Source organism: Phodopus roborovskii, unplaced genomic scaffold (genome assembly GCF_943737965.1).
Source record: "Phodopus roborovskii unplaced genomic scaffold, PHOROB, whole genome shotgun sequence".
Lineage (NCBI taxonomy): Eukaryota > Metazoa > Chordata > Mammalia > Rodentia > Cricetidae > Phodopus > Phodopus roborovskii.
In genome coordinates, this window is record NW_026126578.1 from 8,735,671 (window position 1) to 8,757,957 (window position 22,287).

Consider the following 22,287-nt stretch of genomic DNA (forward strand, 5'->3'; position numbering starts at 1 on the left):
GTCATCTCTCCAGCTTCTGTTGTATATAGTGGAGCATGAATTTCAGTTCACAGTAGAGATTATTTCTTTAAGAGAGCACAAACTTAATTAATGAAGATATTTTTAAAGCTCTTGAATCATAATGCTGAATGGCCCTTCTGAAACTGGCTAGTTAGCCATTCCTACCGCTAACTCCTGTTGAATGGTCATTTTAGGAAGTCTGCCATGTCAGCCTTTCTAAAAAGAAAATTACTGATATTATGGGAGAAGATCTCACTGCTGTTGTACTTGTTAGTGAAGCTAGGGCTGCTGGCATGCTGCAACTCCCAGACCCCAAAGCCTTTAGACATTAAAGGTTAATGGCCTTTTGTCTAGGTATTTGTTTGAAATATTTCTTTAAAATATTTTTCAATTTTGTTTTTTGCTGTATTATTTCAAGTTTACAGAGTTTAAGAAGTGCACAGGGAACTGCCCTTTCCTTGCTGTATTCTACCTCTGGAGCAGGTGTGTGCGCGCGCCTGCGCTCGTCTTTTTTCTTTCTCTGTGTGAATACACAAGCCTTTTTCTTGTGTAATGTTGACAATGCTCACAATTGATGATCTGCAGTTGTCCATTTGGTTGCTTACTGCTCTTCTGGTTTCTCTGTCTAGTTTCTAATCAAGAATCATCTTGGATTTAGCTGTCATGTTTATCAGTTTCTTGACATGGAATAGTTCCTTAATCTCTCTTTATTCTTGACATCAGTGCCTTTGAAGGGTACAGACTATTTCTTTTCTAGAATATTCTTAATTTGTACTTCTTTGTAGTTGCTTCATGGTTAGTAGTAGGGTTTCTGACCCCCACCCTCCCCCAAATAGGTTTCACTGCTAATGCATAAGCCAGATCAAGCCAAATTGAAGAAGTAGAACAATAGGTTCATTTGAGTAAATCTACTCCCAGGTGGGTTCTCCAGTCCCAGAGATGGAGGCTGGAGAAGCCAGCCTCACACCTGAACTAAAGCAGGGAGATTATATAAGCTGTAGGTGAGGACGATGACAGTGTCCACTACAAGCTGCATCTGTGCCCAAGTAAAGTCAAAAGTGAGCACTTTTAGGCAGGGACTTGGGCTGTTAGCAACTTCAGGGGAGGAAGAGCTGGGCTTTTTGGTGCCTTCCCTTTGTTGGATACTCTCTGAGTGGGCGGGGTTTGGAGACTGAGTGGGCGGGGTTTGAAGAGAGAGGATTGGGGCTTTCCGTGTATCACCAAGGGGCAGACTGGAGGTTCCAGCCGAACAGGTAGATTTAGCTTTATATTTTAGATAACAATGAAGCCCCCAAATACTTCTGCTTTCCACATTATAAAATAATAGGAGCCGTGTGTCAGTTTGTTATATACACAGCCAGACACTGCTTATTCTTTAAGTTAGTTCAACTCTTCTGTTCCTCAGCGACTTTTGCCCACTAGTTTTAGATTTGAGTTGTGGTTTTTCAAATCCAGACTTCTTTCTGCAATAATTGTCTTCTGTTGTGAGGAAGGGCTTTCCCTCCTGCCACCTCCTGTTTGTTTATTCATTCAGTTGTTTATTTGAATGATAAATATGTATACTCATTTGGAAACACTTAACTACTATAGTTTGTTTGCTTGTGTACATATTTTTGTCTATAAACCTTCATTTATTAGTGTTGGTATAATAAAATGTAAGACTGGATAGTTTATAAATAATGAAAGTATTTAGGAATATTATTTTTTCAAATGGGTATGGTGCTGCATACCTTTAGTTATAGCAGTTAAGTCAGGTAGAGCTCTATGAATTAGATGCCAGCCTGGTCCACATAGCGAGGTCAGTGGATTGTGTATTAGTCTGCATTTCATACCCTTGGTCCTGTCCCTTCATCAGTTTGTTTATCCCTGTGCCGTCACACTAGGCCCCCTTCTCTGTGTCCCCTTTCTTTTCTCCTTTTCCAAGTCTGTGCTCTCTTTTTCTCTTCTCTGTCCCCCTCTGTCGTGTGTTATGTGAGATATGGCTGTACTATATTGCTTAGACTATCTTCCAACCCCTGGACTCAAGTGATTCTTAATCTCAGCCTCTTGAGCTGAGACATAGGCACCAACCACCTCACAACCGACTTGATTACTTGAGGTCATTTAATTTGTCCCTGAACTTGCACTTTTTTAGTATTATTTTATCTGTTCTATGTCTGTTGTTTTTTTAATATATAAATTTTAGAACCAATGGCCAGTATCTGTAAAAGTACCTGGTAATGGCTGGAATTATGACTTGGGCAGAATCAACATTATTAGCATAGTATGTCTTCAAATTGATCTAAGTATTTGATTTCTCTTTGTTTTATATATCTATTATATGTAATATGCATATGTTTACTTAGGTTTATTCTTGAATAGTCTACTTGGGTACTTTTTTTTTTTTTTAGAAAAAAGTTTTAGGATTTAGGGAGAGAGCTCAGAGGTTAAGAGGACTTGTAGCTCTTCTGGAAAATCTGTGTGAGGTCCCAGAACCCACATTGAACAACTTACTAGCACCCATAACTCTAGTACCAGAGGATCTGAGTCCCTCTTTTTGTCTCAATTGGCACTGCCCCTCACACACAGAACACACACACACACACACACACACACACACACACACACAAGCACACACACACACCCATTACTAAATCTGAAAAAGGATGCAATTTGTTTTTATTGCTAGTAAATAAGAATGAAATTGAGTTTTGCTCATTACACACCCATTCTCTGAGCTTGCTAATGTGATTTAAGTGCATCTTTCTAGACCAACTTAGAGTTCTTAGACACATTTTATAGATTCTTTGAGAATTTCATGCAGCATATATTGATCATGTCCCCCTTTTACTCCTTCACCTCAGTCTAGATTCCTTTTGTTAATAATTAAGTAGCTTGTGATTAGAAAGTTTTAAGCATTTTTCTGTTTTTTCTCCTCCCCTCTCTGGAGATTGAGGTGGAGATGGCTGTGGAACTGAGGGTCTCATATGTCTTTGTCAAAGGTCTGTCACTGAGCTGTTCCCCCTTCCTTCTTTTTTTATGCCTTTGATTTCTTTCCCCCATGTACTACATTGCTGAGACCTTGGGATATTGTTGAGTACAATGGGTGAGAAGTGGTCATCTTTGTCCTTATTGCCAGTCTTTTGGGCAGAGTTCTCCCTCTCTCCCTCCCTCCGTCCCTCCCTCCCTCTGTTGTTGTCCATCTCCTCCTCCTCTCCCTCCTTCTTTGTTGGGGTGTGTGCATGCTGTGTAAGCACTTTACCTCTGAATTATACCTCCAACCCTACTGTAGGTTAGTTAAGTTTATATAATTAAGGACATTCTATAGTGCAATGAAATTTGAATGTTTGATAAGATTGGGTGTTGAACTTTGTCAAAAGCACATTGGGTATGCATGCTTTATTTGGTGCTAAGTGATACTGTCTTCTAGATGGTAATCCAGTTTTTTTATTTGTTTGTTTTGTTTTTTTCTCTTGGGATAAACCCTGTGTGATTATGATATATTACCATTTTATAAAAATCCCTAACCCTCAAAGAGACTGGGCTTCCGTTTCTTGAGCTCCCTCTGCTTTGCAGACAGCTGTTTTCTCTGTGTGCCTTGCTGTGTGTATTTCCTCATCCCTAGTATGTTTTGTTGGTTTGTTGCCTTTGATTATTTGCAGAAACATTCCTGATTTTTTTTTTTGAAGTTTTGAATGTTTACTTGTGTGTGATGGGGGATAGCTGTGTATCCACGTGCCTGGCACATGTGTGGGGAAGAGGAAAGCCTGCAGGAGCTACGTCTCTTTCCCACCTCAGGGTTTTAGAGATGAGACTACGGTTGTCAGGCTTGTGGCAAGTTTGTTTACCCCAAGCCATCTCTTCCAATTGTAATTTCTCTACTATCTTGGTAATTTAAAATTTGTGTTGAGAATTCAAGGTCATCTGCAACATTTTTGATGATTGGAAATTTTGGTTGGAGCCTATGGTGCAGAACACAGGAACTACTCAAACTTTGTGTCCCTGAGTATGAGAAAGGGCCTCTCTTCTATGGTGTACTGTGAGAAGTATAACTGGGGGGGAATGGGATGTAGGAGTTCATTATCAGAAAGAAAAATTCTCCCTGTAACGAAGCAACTGGCTTTTTTAGGTAAACCGATGGAATACTGGCTGGCCTGTGTGACAAAAGGAAGAGCTGCATATATTGTGAGCAGTTCTGATTCTCACCAGGAACAGCACCATGACAAGTATGAACCTGGCCCGTGTGATGAGGCAAGGTAGATTGTTAATAGACTGAATGTGTAAAAGCAGTGATGGATGAGTTCTGTGACCTTTGAGACAGTAACAAACAGGAAGATGCTGATTTGCTCATCACCACTTTGATACTGTGTTAACACATGCTGGAGAAACATGACATTACTTGGAAGGAAGGCAGGGTACTGGGAGATGGATAATTCCTCATTTATTTGTAGTGAGAACAGAAATATGAAGCCTTCTATATGTCGCTCTTGTTAACTATAGCTCCGTACAAAATCCTTAGTAAGGCGCTAGTTTGGAAGAATTTCAAAGGCCTTTCATTATAATAATGGCAGTAGTTGCTCCCCTTAGCTAGGCATGCTCTCACCAGACCATCTGCTCTAGCCTGCCAGCCCATGCCATCACCACATTGTAAATGACCAACTACAAAAGGGCTAGGGCTCTTCAGCAGCCTCTGCCCAGCCTCCCTCAGTTCAGGCACCACCACGACCACCATGCTATGTGCCCTGGCCATGGTTCATAATTTTCTTGTAATTATTTTTGGTTTTGGTAGTAGTTTATGTAGTGTGTGGCATGTCTTTTATTTCATTGTGGTACGAATTCTAATTGTTCTTAATGGTAAGAACTTGGAGTCAACTATCAAGGGGTGAAAGCTGAAGGATCAAAGAAGCAGAGCGGCCAGCAACTGGCGTCCTTACCCCTGCCAATGCTCAGACCAAAGCCGGGCGATCCTGTCTTCTGACTGCCTCCGCAGACTGACTGCTCAGACTGCATCAAGCACCTATATCCTCAGGCTTTATATTCCTCTCTTGCCCCGCCATGTCCCTTCCTGTCTCCACCCCCTTAGTGCTAGGATCAAAGGGGAGTGACTCCAAAGTATTGGGGTTAAAGGTGTGTGCTACCACTGCCTGGACTCTGTGGCTCACTAATGTGTCTAGCTCTATACTCCCATCTTCAGGCAAGCTTTATTTGTTAGATCATAAACAAAATATCATCACATTCCAACCTCTTAACTTTGGACCTGTTAACAGTCAAAATACATCTCTTGTAGACATGATACAGTTAGGTTTTTTTCTCTCCCTCCAGTCTCCTAGTTGTTTCTCTACCTCTTAATTGGACCATTTATGTATTCTCTATGTTTAATGTATTTAATGATTATTACACAGCTGATCTGATGATTTTGAGGATTATAATCTGCAAAAAGCAAAACAAAACAAAGAAGATTGGTTTGTGACCCTGCAAGCAATGCTTTTGAAGTCCTTTTGCTCTGTGCTCCCAGATGAAGTCCGATAAAGCCACTTCCGGCCCTCCCACCTCACTTCTTACTCTGCAAACAGTAGCGTTCCCTGGTCTGCTCCGTGATGTAGTTCACAGTTCATGTCTGCCTCTCTTTTTCTTTGAGACAGTGTCTCACAGTACAGCCCAGGTGACCTTGCGAGCCTTCCACTTCAGCTTCCTGGGGGCTGGGTTGCAGGCATGTGCTGCCACACCTGGCCTACAGTGTGTGCCTTTTTTTGGTAGTGGCTTCCTGTTGAAAATGACTCCCAGCCTTAGTGTAGAGGTTTGCTATAGTGTCCCTGAGTGAAAGAAGATGTGATGTGCCTTGTGGAAAAAATATTTATATAAGTGGAGCAATCAAGAAAAACTAGGAGATAAACAGAATAGTAAATTATATCTCACTATTCACATATGCTTCTGGTTATACTTTTTATGCTCATTATTTTCTGTTTTCTTTATAATATTTCTCTTTATTGTATTATTTATTCATATAATTAAATATATGATTATACAATTTATAAATTATATAATTTATAAAATAGCTTAGTTACATAATATAACAAGCATATAATAAATGGCTAGTAAATTAGTTATATAATCAAATGTTAGTTTTTTTTTATAATAACTACTATTTTAAATATGCTCACTCTTTTTGTCTTCCCCTTGGCCTCTCTCACTCCTCAGTGTTGTTGTTGTTGTTTTGTGTGTGTGTGTGTTTCTGTGCAGTAATATCTTTACTTCATCTTCATTCTTACAGAGTAAATTTGAAGCAGGGTGTTGGAGGTGCACAACTTTAATCCTATCACTTGGGAGGCAGGGGCAGGTGAATCTCTGTGAATTTGAGGTCAGCCTTGTCAATAGAGCAAGTTTCAGGACAGCAGGCTCCAAAAGCTAGGGAGAAACCCTGTCTCAAAAAAAAAAAAAAAAAAAAAAAAAAGTAATTTTGATGGATATACAATGCTGGTTGACACCTCATTTTGTCTGTACACTGAGGACAGCACCATACTGTCACTGGGCTTTTCATACTGCTGACGAGATCCAGTTGTAGTGATCACCTGTTTTTCTGGCTATTTTTAAATACTTTCTTTGTGTTTGTTTTGAAATTTATTACAGCATATCCATCTGTATAGTTTCTTTTTTTATACTGATTTGTGTGTATTGTGATTCATTAATATAAATTGAAACCTTTCATTTGTTTTTTATTATTTTTTATTTATTTATTTTGGTTTTTCGAGACAGGGTTTCTCTAGAGTTTTGTTGCCTGTTCTGGAACTAGCTCTTGTAGACCAGGCTGGTCTCGAATTCACAGAGATCCTTCTGCCTCTGCCTCCCAAGTGCTGGGATTAAAGGCATGCACCACTAACACCCAGCTTTGTTTTTATTTTAAAACTAAAAAGAGGCCTTATTTTATGCATATGGGTGTTTTTCCAGCATGTGTGTCTGTGCGCCACTTGCGTGCTTGGTGCCCATGGAGGCCAGAAGAAGGCGTTGGATTCTCTGGGGTGGGAGTTACAGATGGTTCAGAGCTGCCCTTGCAGAGAATTGAACCTGGTTCTTTGGGAAAGCAACCTTTGTTCTTTACTGAGATATCTTTCTAGCCCCTTAGCTTTTTTTTTTTTTTTTTTTTTATTTTTTATTTTTATTTTTTGAAAATGCTCAACTTTTATCTTCTCACATGTAACTTCTCTGTTTCCTCTGGGACTCAAATAGTCTTCAGGGAGGCCATGCTATTTTATTCTTGTCTGTTTATCTTTCTCTAATACTTTTTATTTCCTAATGATGAAAAAATTCAACTCTGGCATATAATTTAGTGGGTTTTTTTTTTTTTTTACTTTGTTGTAATCATTCTTATTAATTTCTAGAACTAGTGTTTCATTCATTTTATAAATTATTTGTGTGTGTGTGTACCACATCACATGTGTGGAGGTCAGAGGACAGTTTGTGGGAGACAGTTCTCTCCTTCCATCCTTGTGGATTTGGGGAATGGAGCTCCAGTCATTAGGCTTGATGTTGGTACCTTAACTAACTGGTATCTATTCTTTCTCAAGCTGCCCATTTTTGTTGTTTCTCATTTAATAGTTCCTTTTAATGGAAATGTTTAATATCTCTGAGAATTGAATGTTCTGAGAAAAGGGCAGGAATGGTGTATGCAGTTTGTTTTCTAATAACCCTTCTCATAGAGATCTCTCTTTGAATATGGTAGTTTTAATGTTTTTTTCCCCCAGACCTAATCTATAATCACCCAAATGACTTTAAATAGAGACTATTTGAATTCTGCCAGAAAGCCAAGAGCACTTTTGTTATGGGTAAAACTAACTACTAATCAGAGTTCTAGTCATTCATTGAGTCTTGTTCTCTTCCATGGCCTCTTGAGCAAGGCCACCCTTAAGTACTTACTGTTGCATTTACCAGTTATCTTTTTAATTCTAACTTCACCTTAACCCCCAACTCTTCTGAGCTGCTCCTCCCGCCAGTTCTCCCTTTTGATGGAGTTCTGTGATAAAAACTACCTGACCCTGGCTTCCCTGCCAACTTGGAATTCAGTCCTCTGCTGTCTGTAAGTCAGGGCCTGGCTGCGCTGCCTTTTCAGCTTTAGAATTCAGTGCTCTGGGTTCTCCTTTCACATTTCCCTTGTGGTTTTATGTACTTTTCTTTAGCCGCCTTGTGGTATTTGTGGGAGGCAGTTGGGGTAAATACATCTTTACTTTAGCATTTCTTTCAAAAGCTTTGTACTTTTTTTTTTTTTTAATTCTGAGTTAACTACCAGTGATATCAGAGATGAGGGTGTCCTATTTTACAAACTAGGTGTCATGCCCAGTTCATAGTAGCAAATGCCTTATTTATGTTTTATCAGTTCTCCAGACAAGAATGACATAATGATTGATAATAAAATTGATTAGTTTAGAACTTGAATTCAGATTAGCTGAAGCAGGCTGTGTCTTAACAGTTCCTGGCAAACTGTTCAAAGTATGCTGTGCTGCAATACGTTTGTGGTGGTCAGTGGAGGCAGATTACCTACCATGTAGAAAAACAAGGCTGGGTCAGAGCTGCTGTGACCAGGAAGTTCTCCAGTCAGAGGCTTCCGGTTAACACTGCCCTCCTTACTGTTTTACACACTCTTGGGTTTCTTCAGGAGGTCTGAGGAGACTAGGCTGGCTAGCTCTGAATTCTGTACCGGAGCCTAGAACGGATGAGGAATGCCCAAGAAACCTTGCCCGTGTCAGGTATGTTGGCATGCATGCAGAATGCTAGGTGCTGTGGTAAAACCACTTGTAAAATCTCACAGTCCTGGGGATGACCTGCATCAGCTTCTGTGCTGCAAAGATGACTTTAAAAACTTAGCCAGTATCCCTCCCTCCAGAGCTCAGAGCCAGTCACAGAAGAGGGGCGGTAAGGAGAGCAGAAGCTGGAGAGGAGTGTGGCAGCCAGTGCACAGACACACTCCCTGCAGCACAGGGTCAAGCCTGCAACATTCCATCATGAATGGGAGGTTGAGGTGGTCCACACCTCCCTAGTCAGAGACTGTTGGCTATAAATGGTTGGAGGAGTCGTTTCCTGCAGTGGCATAGCCACTGGTAAGCTGCCCATGCTCCAGCAAATAACCTCTCGCTCCTGTTGGGGCAAGAAATAGCAACTAAACTCAGTGGGCCACATACAAAGAAAACCTGAAAGTAGAAAGGCTTTTGTTGAGAAGGGTTTCAGTGGCAGACAGGGGAGATAAGACAGGGAATGGGGAAATAATGTAAAAAAAAAAAAATTATCCAGCTGGACCTTTGCTTCAAATCATGGGGAAGAAAACACTTTTGGAATCAATACTGGGCATCTGAGCTTGACATGCAGCCTGAGAAGAGGACAGACAGGCAGCCCCAGAACTCACTATTTTCCTGCTGGTTCAGGGCTGCCGCTTCAGAAGCATCAAGAAAAGGTTGTGATGCTGTAGAACTGCTTAGAGTGTTAGTGGTTTCCTGTGACAGCAAAGAGCTTTTGAGTTAAGAACAGCTGTGAGTTTGGCTACATGATGAAGTGTTTACAGGTTCTTGTTTGTTGTTTCCAGCAGAATGGCTTTCTGTTATAGTCCAGATCTCTTCCATCTATTTATAGCATGAGATACTTCAAGAAGAGTTGAAGCCCTGTAGTGGAAGGTCTTCAGGAGGTTGCTGATTGATTGGATTTGCATAGGGTGCAGGGTGTTATTATGGCAGGCAGACTCAAATTCACTGCTGATGGGAATGGCATACTTTAGGATGAAGGTTTTGTCTTTGAAATAGATTTTGCTGTATAGTACAGGCTGACCAGGAATTTGTGATCTTCCTGCGTCTGGTTCCCAAATGGTGTGTTTATAGGCTTATCCCACTGTGCTAACACAAGTGGTGTTTTGAGAACAGTTGTTGATGCCAAGTGTCGTGGGGTGGCTATGTAGCTTAGGCGTGGGTGTAGCCCAGAAGCAGAACAAGTTTGGAGAGTGCCTAGTACGTGGGACACGTCCTGGTGGCTATCAACAGTGTGCATCAGTCATGACAGCAGTCTCTGCAGGGTGAGCCCAGTTCCAGAGTGACGTTTCCTGTGCTGTGTCCAGAGCTTCCTCAAGTGGAAACACTGCTCTGAAGCCATCTGCACTGAGAGGTCACAGCTTTACAGTTTAAAGATACATTGACTTGAAATGTTTATTTCATTGGAACAAAATAAGATTTGTTCAAACACAAATGAGATTCTGTGATAAATTCTGTGCTACATTTTAGTGGTTTTGTCCTGTATTTCTTCCCTTTGGGCCTCAATATGTTCTACTTTACATATGCATTATTTCTTTTAAGATGAAAGTTTTATTTCATTGTAACATTCATTGTAACATTATAAATGAAGGAAAACGCAGTTTATATAGCAAAAGCAGAGTTCTGTGGTGATTTGGCCCCCACTGCTGAGTGTTCTGCTGCAGTTAGTCAATAGCATGTGCACATATACATGAGAGTGTAATTTTGTTCTCTCACAGCCAGCTGACGGGGTGGGGTAGGGGGTGGCAGGACTAAGCTCTGGTACCCCATGCTGCTGCCACACTGTAGCCTCTATTGTCAGTGCAAGCATCCTGTGTTGACATGGCTACTGTCAGGACTAGAGCAAGCAGGGTGGTGATTATCTCCCATGCTGCTGGTGGGCTTGGCTGGCAGCTGATGCCTGTGCTGCTGGTTGCCCTTCTGAGGCGGTTCTTGAACTAGAGGCACAACCCCCTCGTTTTTTTGTGGGGTAATGTGAGTCATGGAGACAATTTGTCCTCCAGACTACTGTGTTTTCACATTGTCTGATCGTAGTTTGACTCCTGCTTTAGGATGGAGTGCTCCCTGTCTCCAGTCACTAAGATGTCAAGGTCCTTTTTGTAAGCAGGGTTTCAGTCATGTACAGAATCTCAGTATCTTTTTTGGGGGTAGCCTCATTAATGGTTCAAAATAATTAAAGTTTCATCTGATACTAAAGGTAATTAAAACTATAGTAATGGGAAGAAAAGCACTATTGATAATTTTTATACATTATGCTAAATTATTCTTATTAGAATAATTTTAAAAGTTTGCAAGTATATGTGTATATAGTATGTATATATACATACATAATACATATATATATATGTTCAAATATGTTGGGGCACAGATGTGTATGAGTTTTTATGCCTGTATGTATGTGCCTATGAGATTGTGTGTGTGTGTGTGTGTGTGTGTGTGTGTGTGTGTGTGTCTGTCTGTGTCTGTGTCTGTGCATGTGAGGAGGAGAGAAGGGGAGAAGATCTGAGGATTGACTTAGGGCGTCTTCCTCCATTGCTCTACTTTTCACTGAGGCAGTGTCTTTTGGTTAAACCCACAGCCAGTATGGCTAATCTAGCTAGCCGGCTTGATCTAGGGATCTCCTCCTGTCTTTTTCCAGACTCTAACAAAGCCATACCTCCTGATAGTGCTACTCTGTCTTGGGGATGTTTTCTCTTAAAGCACCACAAATGACTACATAATATTCCACTGGTTATGGTAGCATCACAGTTTACTTAACAAGTTGTCTTAATTTTTTTTAGGGGGAAGGGGACTGGGAGTTCTTCTCTTTGTTGTAAGTAATGCTGCCTTGAGCAATCTTTGAGATTGAAGGCTTTTGCATATTCTCTTATACCAACCTAGCAAATGTGTTCCTATGGTAGTTGTTCATTTGTTTACTGTGTTGCTTGTGTTTTTGTAATGGGCACTCAGTTTTTGTTGCTATCAGAATCATATGAGAATATATGCCCAATGCATTGGTCACTGACAGGATTTACTAAATATTTACTTTTAATGTTTATATATGTAATGTGTGCATATCTGTGCAGGTACACACATGCCATGAGGTGTGTGGTCGTCCTCTGAGGGCAGAGGACCTAGGAGTCGGTTCCCTCCTGCTTGCGAAGGTAGAGTCTCTCTTGTCTCTGCTGCTGTACTGTGTATCCAGCTAGCTGACCTGTGAGATGTAGTTTTCCTGTCTCCACCTCACATCTCATTGTAGGAGGACTAAGATGATAGATGCTGGATGTTTGGCTGGAACCTCCAGCTCACTCCTGCTTGATCCAGAAAGCTCCATTCTTCTCTCCAGACCTGCCTTCTCAGAGAATCTCCAACAAAAAAAGGCACCAAAAAGTCCAGTCCCACATTGGCCGCTGTGGCCGCTCCTTGTTTGAAGTTGCCAGCAGCCCAAGTCCCTGCCTAAAGTGGTTAAGTTTTGGGCATACATGGGTGCAAATCCATCTTGTGGCAGACACATCATCCCTCACCTACAGGCTATATAACCTCCCTTTTTTAGTTCAGATACTTGACTTCTCCTGTCTTGATCTCTGAGTTGCTTTGCTCAAATAATCCTGTTCTTTTATGTTTTCGATTTGGCTTGATTTGGCTTACTGCGTGGGTAGAGAAACCTATTACTCGCTTCTGCACCTGGCCTTTCCAGTGGTTTCCTCAGGCCATTGGGTTTACACTGCTGCAACACTGTTACCTGTGGAGCCATCTTCCTGGCCTAAGTGTAGAATGTTATTAAAGAACAATATAGTTGCATGAGCTCTTGCCTTCCCTTGTTCCTTTGATGTTGTGGTCCATGCATGAAGCATCCCTTCTGTCTATGAGGGCTTTGCTTTTTCTCAAAAATTTGTTTGACTGCATATTGTGGCAGAATCCCATAATCAAAAGCAGGAGAATTGCTGTAAGTTTGAGACCTAACTGGCCTACCTTGTCTGTACTGCGTTTCAGGCCAGTCAGGGCTTCATAACAAAGCACTGTCTCAAAAGACAAAACAAAAAGATTTCTGTCCTGTGAAACACACATTTTCCAGCCTTTTGTTTTGCCTATTTTAAGTACAGAGTCAAATCAACAAACCTTTGTACCTTATGACTTTAAAAAATGTTAATTCTAGGTTTAGAAAGATACTCTCTTTGAGTTCCTTAATAAATTCATTTGTAATAGCATTTTATTCTTACTCTATGTGCATGCATCTATTTACATTTAATTTTTATGTCCATCAATACTTATGTACTTATTTACATGTATTTATTTGCTTGGGAGAGCTGGACATGTGGACGTGTGTCAGAGGACAGCTTGTGGTAGTGGCTTCTCTTCTTTAATCATAGAAGTTCTGGGATTGAACTCAGGCTGTTGAGCTTGGCAGCAAGTACCTGAACCCACAGAGTCATCTCACTAGCTCATACCAGAATAAAGTGTATGAGAACTGATTTAAATGTTTTCCCTTCTGGATTATCAAGCTGTCCCAACTCCAGTAATTGAGTAGCATGGGCCTTGCTACTTATGTTGGCTAATACACTCTTCTGTACGGTTCAGTCTCTGGGCTTTTAAAAATCTTGTTGCTATTCATTTGTCTTATTATAATTGTCTTATAATATTTAAATATTTTATAGAATACATCCTTTTACTTTTTTTTCCCAACATTTTCATTTAGTTATCTTATTTTTTTTGTATGATTTTATGATCATTTTTTCATGTGAAGTCTGTTGTAGACTTTGATTGGGTTACATTTAATATGTGTTTTAACTGGGAGCATACTTTATTATATTTCAATAATCAAATATAATCCATATTGAAAATTCTTAATTTACTTTGACATTGTCTGTCTTTGTTTTGTTGGTGTACAAGCCTGGTAACTTTCATGTATACATATTTTATAGTAGAATAGATTACTGATTTTTATTTTTACATGTATCTTTGGCTGACCTCAGAGTTATTGTGTAGCCAAGGATAAACTTGAGGTTCTGATTCTCCTGTGTCCACCTCCTGAATCCTGGGATTTTAGGCATGCACCACTATAACTGGTTTATATGCTACTGGAGAGGAACCCGTGGCTTTATGTGTGCTGTGCAAGCTTACCAACTGAGTTGCATTACTTTCAACCCAGCCTACACTACTAAGTTTTGTATGGATGTGTATGTCCTTAAACTGGCATCAGTAATTCTTAGAAAACTCCTTTTTTAGTAGTTAAAATACATGCTTTGCTGTATATGTTAGGTTTTTTTTTTTTTTTTTTTTTTTTTTTTTGGATAGGTACATTTTTTAAAGGATTTTTCTATTGCTGCTTTTTAAGTTTTTAAGGCTTTATGTTGATGGTGAGTTCTATTTTTGTATGCAGTACTTGATAACATGAATGACTGATTCTACAGATGTGTCTTAGGAGACAAACTTATACATATGTGTTCCATATCATGAACTTGCTGGTGATCCTCAGTCTGCATTGTGAACATACCTCGGGTTTCTTGTAGGCATGTGAAGTTTAATAACCCTGCACTTGGACTCTTGGTTCTTATGTGCAACTCTTTCTTGATTCTTAGAATAGAGGGGATGGAATCTGGTACTTTGAGACAAGGGTGAATGGAGACAGGTGGACCCTTCTTGGGGTGACTTCCATGTTGTTATTTTTATTTGTTCACAGCATTGTTGTTCTAATGAGCAGAATCTTGTGTTTATCTTGTCTTTTTGTAAAGTACATAGAATAGTTAGATTTTAAGCTATGTTGGGTGTTTTCCTGATCAGACCTTTTTTACTGGTACTATATGCCAGGTATTATTGTTTTTGCTTTTCTGTCGAGAGGTCATAAATAGATGTCAGAAGGATTGGAGGGCCCATGTTTATAAATCTTGAACTGAAGAAGAAAGGGACATTGATGGAGGATGTCTTTCCGTATGTTGTGGATATGTTTCTCTTATTGGTTGATGAATAAAGCTGTGTTGGCCAGTGGACAGGCAGGATTTAGCCAGGTAGGAAATCCAAAAGGGTAGAGAAAGGTAGTAGGTGGATTTGGAGGAGAGATGCCATGTGGCTGCTAAGGAAGCAAGAGACCTGGGCATCACTGGTAAACCAAGATCACATGGAGATACACAGATTAATAGAAATGGGTTAATAATTAATAGAGCTAGCCAGTAAGAAGCCTGAGCAATAGACCAAACAATTTATTGTTAATATAAGCCCCTCTGTGTTTATTTGGGACTAAATGGCTGCAGGACTGGGTGGGACAGAAACTTCTGTATATAGGACATAAACCAGTGATAGAAAGACCCAGTGTGCCAACAGGTAGGAAAGCTGGTAAATGTACTGCATAGAACCCTGTGTGTGTGCACATGGAAACAGTTATTTGATCTTCATATTAACATTTTAAACTGTTAAGAGGTTATTACCTTTATCTTTTATAGACAGGAAATAGCAGTTTAGAAGTTCAACATTTTCCTAACTTCACACAGTTGGTGGCAGGCTTGACCTTTGATTTCTCATTGCTACTTTTGTACCCTTTCCCTTGTTGTACTTAGAGGTGGGAGGGTTAAGAGAGCAGTGTCTATCTCCAGGCCTTCTGGAAAAACTAACTAGATGTAGCACAAAGGAAAAATTCAGAATGTTCTTAACTCAGTTACATCCATAAAAATAGATTTATTGAGATGGTTTATATGCATTACAACTCACTGACTTAAATGGATGCAGTTCTAAAGTTTTCATTGCGCATGCATTGTGTGGCATCACCATAGACACTTAGGTCATGGTCATCACTCTAAAAGGAAGTCCTGTTATGTTAAGCAGTCACCCCCTTGTGTTTTACCCATTTTCACCATGACACTCAGCTGTGTACTTTTGTCTATGTAGTTTTATCTACTCTGTATGTTTCAAACAAATGTTACCAAATATTTGATGGTCCTTTATAACTGGCTTCTTTCACTTAATATTTTTTCAAAGTTTATACTTTTTTGTTGATGAATATTGTTCAGGTGAATGGATTTATACTATATTTACTTACAAGTTGATATAGTTTTGGTTTGGTTCTACTTTATGCTGTTAGATAATGTACTATGAATATTCATGAATAAAATTAGGGGCAGTGTTCATGAATAGGGCAGATATTTTAATTTGTTTTGGACATGTGTGTTCTAGAAGTTAAATTGCTGGACCATATGGTAACTTGTGTATTATCTTGAGGGAGAAGTAGATTTTTTTTCAAAGTAGCCTATAACATCCCCACCACTAGTGTACAAAAGGGATAGTTTCACCATGTCCTTATCAACACTTGTCCATGTATCTTCAGTTAGGAGCATGAATGGTGCCTTATGGCTTTGTTGTGCACTTCCCTGGGGGCTGATGATTTTTGAGTAGCTTTTTCTTATTGGGTACTTGCCTTTTTTGTCGTTGCATTGTGAGAAGTGTGTGTATTCTAGAAACAGGGTCCTTGCTAGTTGTACCATTGGCAAACATTTTCATCTATTTTGTTGTCCCTCCTTCCCTCACTCCCTCCTTTCCCCCTCTCTGTTTTGTTTCTTAGAGAAAAGGTCTTACTGTGTATAGCACGTGCTGACCGTGAACTTATGATCCCCTGCTTCCCTTCTGAGTTCTGGGGTTCAGGACCACCCCCTCCCCTGTCTCTCTCTCTCTGTTGTTGGTTTTATTACTGTTTACTCTTTGGCTTTTTTTTGTTCTTAGGGGGGCCTGCCACACAGCTCCCAAATGAATCAAACATGGAGACTTATTACTTATGAGTGCCCAGCCTTAGCTTGGCTTATTTCTTACCAGCTTTTCTAAACCTAAATTACAGTAACTGCCTTTTGCCTCAGGGCCTTTCCCTTCTCTTACTCTCACTTTTGTGGCTGGCCCCAGGTGTCATCCTCCCTTTGCATCTTCATTGTTTCTCCTCCTCCTTTCTCCTTCTATTTATAGTCTCTGCCTGCCAGTCCTTCCCATCCTTGCTCCTGCCTTGCGATTGGCCGTTCAGCTCTTTATTAGACCATCAGGTGTTTTAGACAGGCAAATAATCATAGCTTTACATGCAGCATAAACAAAGAGTCACATATTTACATCATTAAACAATATTCCGGGGCATAAACAAATATAACACACCTTAAAATTATATTCTACATGTGTATGTGTAAATGGTAGATGTCAAACCCGGGGCCTTGAACATGCTATGCAGGCACAGCCCTGTTGAGCCACACATTCAGCTTCTCTTTTCACTTTGTCATGGTGGGTTTTGAAAAATGCACATAAAAATTATTTTGTTGATTTCTAGTTTTTCTTTTATTTCTTAGTGTGGAGAAGGGATCCAGATTTATTTATTTATTTGCACGAGGCAGTTTAGCTGTCCTGGCATTCATTGAGAAGTGTGTTCTTTCCCTATGGAATTGTGTTGTTATTCTGTGGAAAGTTATTTGATTATAGGTAGATGAATTTATTTCTCAACTCTTCACTTCAGTTCTCTATATGTATCTATGTGGATAAATCTTCCTTGATTACTGAGCATTTGGAGTAAGTTTTGAAATTGGGAAATATGAATCCTCCAGCTTTGCTCTTCAGGCCTCTTTTGGTGGGTCTGAGTCCCTTGAATTTCCATTTTCATTTTGGGATCATTTTGTCAAGTCTGTGCCAAATAGCAAGCAGCTCAGATTTTGATAGGGATTACTTTGATTCTTTAGATCAGTTTGAAGATTCCCCCCCCCCAACACATTACCTTGCTAATGCTACACAAGCATTCTACTACTGGGCTACATCCCAACCTGTCAGAGTTATAATCTTAACAATGTGAACTCTCCTGATCATGAACTCGGCATTTCTTCCTGACTCGATCAAACCTTAGGAATCTAGTTCCTCTATAGATGTTCATTTCAGCTGGCTTTGATTTATGTTAGTGAAATTGAAGTCCTCATTAGATGACCAGGCACAGTGCCAAGTCTAACTGTTCTTCATTAAAAATGGATTAATATAAAATTAATATAAAATGGATACCTGTCTTATGCCTTCTTTCGTATAAACCTTCATGTACATAGTGGCATTGTTTGTTGCTTCTGGCAAACTTCCAGGTCTGTTTCCTGGAGGTGGGCACATGTCAGAAAAACAGCTGGAGTGACTATAAGCTGAAAGGAAGGGGACCCTTCAAAGCTGCTAACATTGTGACTCTTCTTGGTTTCTCTTTGGCATAAATAGTCTTTCTTAAGCTTGTCATGGGCAAGTACCAATGATGTAATAATGGTGATTATATCAGAAGCACCACAGGTAGCTGTTGGCATGATAGGTAGTAAGGTGTTGGACATGGCTAGTTTGACTACCTGTTCCAAGAACCACATGGAATCCATCATCTTTGACAGAAGACTTTAATGCATTAGTGATGAAGACGGTGCTCACTACTCTTGTAATATTCCAGAGTGTAAGCAACTCAGCAGTAAGTGTGTGCCTCTTGCATGGGATAACCTGTTTGGGTATAAACATGCAGAACATTTGTAGGGACAATATTTCCTCTACCATCTTCATCAGAGCCTGAAGAAGAGGAGGGGATGTGTAATGGGTAGACATTGTCATCTCTATTTTCTTAAATTTTATTCTCAGTCATCATTTGCCTATTATAAAACAGGACTCTAAAATAATATTCTTGTACTTCATTTTCATTTGCGTGTTGGTCTGTAGCTGTTCTCCCTTCCTTCCTGTTGCTTTATGATTTTATCTGTGTGCAGGAATCCATGTGTGAGTCCTGTTGATCCCCTGCCTGGTCAGGGAGACTGTCAGAGTTGAGACCAGGCCCATAGACAGTGTTGTTCCGAAGCAGAGTTCCAAGAGAGGAGGAACAGATGTTTCTCAAATGTGACCTTAGGGTGCTCTGGGTCAGTTGTTTACCCTGCTCACCATCACATTCATTACACTTTGCTTATAAGTGAAGGCCCCCAAATTAGAGACATATTCTTTTGGTTTCATGCTCTGTTCTGTTAACATTCGAACAGCATTATGAAACATCACTATTGTAAACATGGATAGTGTGTATAGGAAAGAGAATGGGATGGAAAGAACACATGATTTGATTACTAGCAATGAGAGAGAGTATATGAAAGGAAGCAAGTGTACTTGGTCACATAAGATAGCTTATATAGACATTGTTACTTTACATAAAGGCAGCCTTCTCAGGGTCTCAGGAATGTCCCTGATGACCTACATCCTCCCTGAGGAACTGCTACTGAAATAAGTCATGGGCCAAATTTATTCTGCCACCTGTTTTTTTTCAAATACATTTCTATTGATATACAGTACCTGTTTATTTGATCATAACAAAATATACCCAATATTGGGATATATCTGGTTTAATTAGGTCATAGTTCTGGAGATCCATGAATAGGACATTAGCACTGGTTTCTGGTGAGGGCCTCTTGCTGTATTGTAACAGGCTAGATGCCATCACAGGGTTGGAAAGGGAAATAGTGGGGAGAGGAAGCAGAGCTGGAGGCTTTGCAACAGCTGTCACTGAGCTCTCTCATGAGATGAATTTATCCTTCGGCAAAAACCCTTATCTGTCCTCAAGACCTAGCCCATAGCTTTTCAAAGTGTTAAGAACTAATTCATGTTACACTGGGTACCAGACTGAGGCCAGTGAACTTTAGGGTGCAAACTGTATCTAGACTATGACATGTAACCATTCCTATTTATTTACCCATTGTTAATGGTTGTTTTCACACTACACAGTGGAGTTAAGTAACTAGAACAAATTTTGTCTAAATGCTTGACATATTTATCTTGCTCTTCATAGGAAAAGTTGGCCAACAGCTGATTTGGAGAGTCTAGACTTTTGGAAGGTTATGCATGAACCAGAGATACTTTGAATTTCAGCAATCTTGCCATTATATGAATTTGAGGTCAATTGGACAGACTGACTGATTATTTTCCTTTCTCCTCCCTCCTTATTTTTCTTATTTAGAGCTTCAGACTGGAAATTGAACTCAGGGACTTAGGTATATAGACAGCTCTACCATGGAACTATAACCCAACTCCAAGAATAGCAATGGTGATTTTGCTGTGTGTGTGTGTGTGTGTGTGTGTGTGTGTCTAATGTTTGTTTTAATTTTTTTTTTTTTTTTTTTTTGGTTTACAAAGGATCTTACTATGGAGCTCAGGCTAGTTTCAGACTTGCAGCCCTCCTGCCAAGGGCTGTTGTCTTAAGGAAAAATTACTGTATCAGGATGCATGAGACTTTGGTTTGATTCTCAGGGAAGCATACACATCCACAGCAATACTTGCTCATGAGCAAAGGTTTAACTTGGAAAATAATATAGTAAGACATTGTTTTAAAACTAAGTGCATAACAAGACTAAACTATGATTATTTACAGACCTGATTCTCTAGCTTCCTTCAGATACCATGATTTTATTACAAGAAAAATATACACAGGAATACTTGCTTGTGAGCAAAGGTTTAACTTGGAAAATAATGTAGTAAGACATTGTTGCTTTAAAACTAAGTGCATAACAAGACTAATCTGTGATTATTTACAGACCTGATTCCCTAGCTTCCTTCAGATACCATGATTTTATTACAAGAAACACGTTCTGCTTTTTCCCAGTCCATTCTATCCCTTTTGAAGATCAAGTATTTGCCGTCATAACTCACTCAAATTTAACACAGTGCCAGTCTTACTGTTGGAAATTAGGTATTTTAGCTCAGTTTGTTTCTTTTCCTTTCTCTCAGCTTGAAGTCAATGGCCCAAAATGACTCTGCTAGAGGAGACTCACTTCCGTAAGGAGAAAGACCGGGCCACAGGCTGGGATGAGCATGCCACTGCACCAGATCTCTGCCATCCCTTCTCAGGACGCCACTTCCACTAGAGTGTTCAGAAGCAAGACCAAAGATAAGGAGTGGGAGCAGGTAACCGAGAACTCCTTAAAGTGCCTTCCTGTGGGAGTTCTTTCCTGTGTCTGTGGCCAGATACTGGCTGAGCAGCAGGGAGGGAGGGAGGGAGGATGGATGGAGGAAGGATGGATGGGCTGTTCTATTTTCATTTGAGGGCAGACATTTGCAGTGAGGACCACATGGTGGCAGGAGCATGAGGTGGTGGGTCACATTGTATCCAGTCAGGAAGCAGAGAGAACATTGGTGCTTGGCTCACTTCTCTTTATTCTTAGGTTGGGTGTCCCACCTGGGTTAACTCAGTCTGTAAACACTTCACCACATACCATAGCATTGACTCCTAGACGATTCTAGACCCGATTAAGTTTACAATCGATAGTGACTGCCATCACAAGTATATTATTTTAATGTGTATGGATTTGTATGGGGGTTTGAACATATTGTGACCCACCAGTAGAGGCCAGAGGACATCTTTGCAGAGTTGGTGATCTTCCCCTGTGGATCCTAGGAAATAATCTCAGGTTGTTAGCCTTGGTGACAGTTACCTTCACCCCATCAGCCATCTCCACAGCCCCATCCATTACAGTTATTTTATTAAAATTCTACTAACTACAATCTAGAATAATCCCTGAGCTCAGGATGCCTGGTTTCTCTGCATATTTGCTAATGAGCACAGCTGGCCATATTTAGAAGAGATTGTCTTCTTCTGGTTTCTGGGTCCTGAGGGTTTGGCATAGGCTTATCAGCTTTTTAGTGGTAAGTTTCACACTCATCTTAGTTGGCTAAGTTCCTGATGATGTATAAATGTGTTTGAACAAAAATGTAGGACCGTGTTACTGCATCAGGAGGTCTTTATAATCAGCCTGTCTCTGTTTTCATGCTGCTGGCAGTTTGGCTTGACACTTAAACACCAGTTTGATTAGGTCAGTGAAGTCAGGGAAGTCTTTCTGTAGGAAACTGGGATTTTGTGGAGAACTGTAGTTAAGGGAAAAGGAGAGGCAGATCAACTCAAGTTGAGGCAATGTATAAGGTCTACCTTAAATCTTTTGATGCAGTTTACATCTGCCTGTGCTGAGAAGTGAGATTCTGGGAGCTACATAGATAAGGTCTTTATCTTGGGTAATACCCAAGGTGACCTTATGCACAAATCTCTATAGCATGCATTGCATGGGCCTATATCTGTTCCACTGTGGAGGGCTAATGACTTGTACATAGCTACACCATCTTGTGGATGAAGATGAACCTTACATTGGGTGGTATGAGGACTTCTGAGAATATTTATAATCATAAGGGATTTTCTTACTACCACTTTGTAGCATGAATTCTAATTGTTATTAATAAAACAAAAAAAAAAAAAAAACAAAAACTCAGAGTCAGCTATCAGGAGGTGAAAGCTGGAAGCAAAGCAGCCAGCCACTAAAGTTCTTACCTTCACCAATGCTCAGATCAAAGGGGCAATCCTGTCTTCAGACTGCCTGCCTCAGACTGATTGCCTCAAATTGCACTGCTCCTCAGACTGTTTCCTCAGACTGACTGCTCAGACTGCATCCTCAGACTACCATAAGCTGCTGTCTCCTCCCATGTATATTCCTGTCTCTGCTCAACTATATTCCTTCCTGTCTCCACCTCCCTAAGTGCTGGGATTAAAGGTGTATCACTCCAAGTG

The 22,287-nt window shown here is 40.2% G+C and overlaps 1 protein-coding gene across 7 annotated transcripts in view; it reads left to right on the top strand.

The window, feature by feature from the left end:
• Nucleotides 1-22,287, top strand: part of Marchf8 (membrane associated ring-CH-type finger 8) — a 71,117-nt gene that overhangs the window by 12,084 nt on the left and 36,746 nt on the right. For 3 of the 7 annotated variants that reach the window (XM_051203822.1, XM_051203820.1, XM_051203823.1), the window contains exon 2: nt 20,463-20,639. The exons of 2 other annotated variants lie outside the window; for them this stretch is intronic. In XM_051203822.1, the coding sequence (XP_051059779.1) occupies nt 20,541-20,639 (99 nt within the window). In that variant the 5' untranslated portion in view covers nt 20,463-20,540. Of the gene's footprint in view, nt 1-18,023; nt 18,178-20,462; nt 20,640-22,287 lie in introns of those variants that run through there. 2 more of the 7 variants (XM_051203821.1, XM_051203825.1) reach the window with 2 other exon arrangements.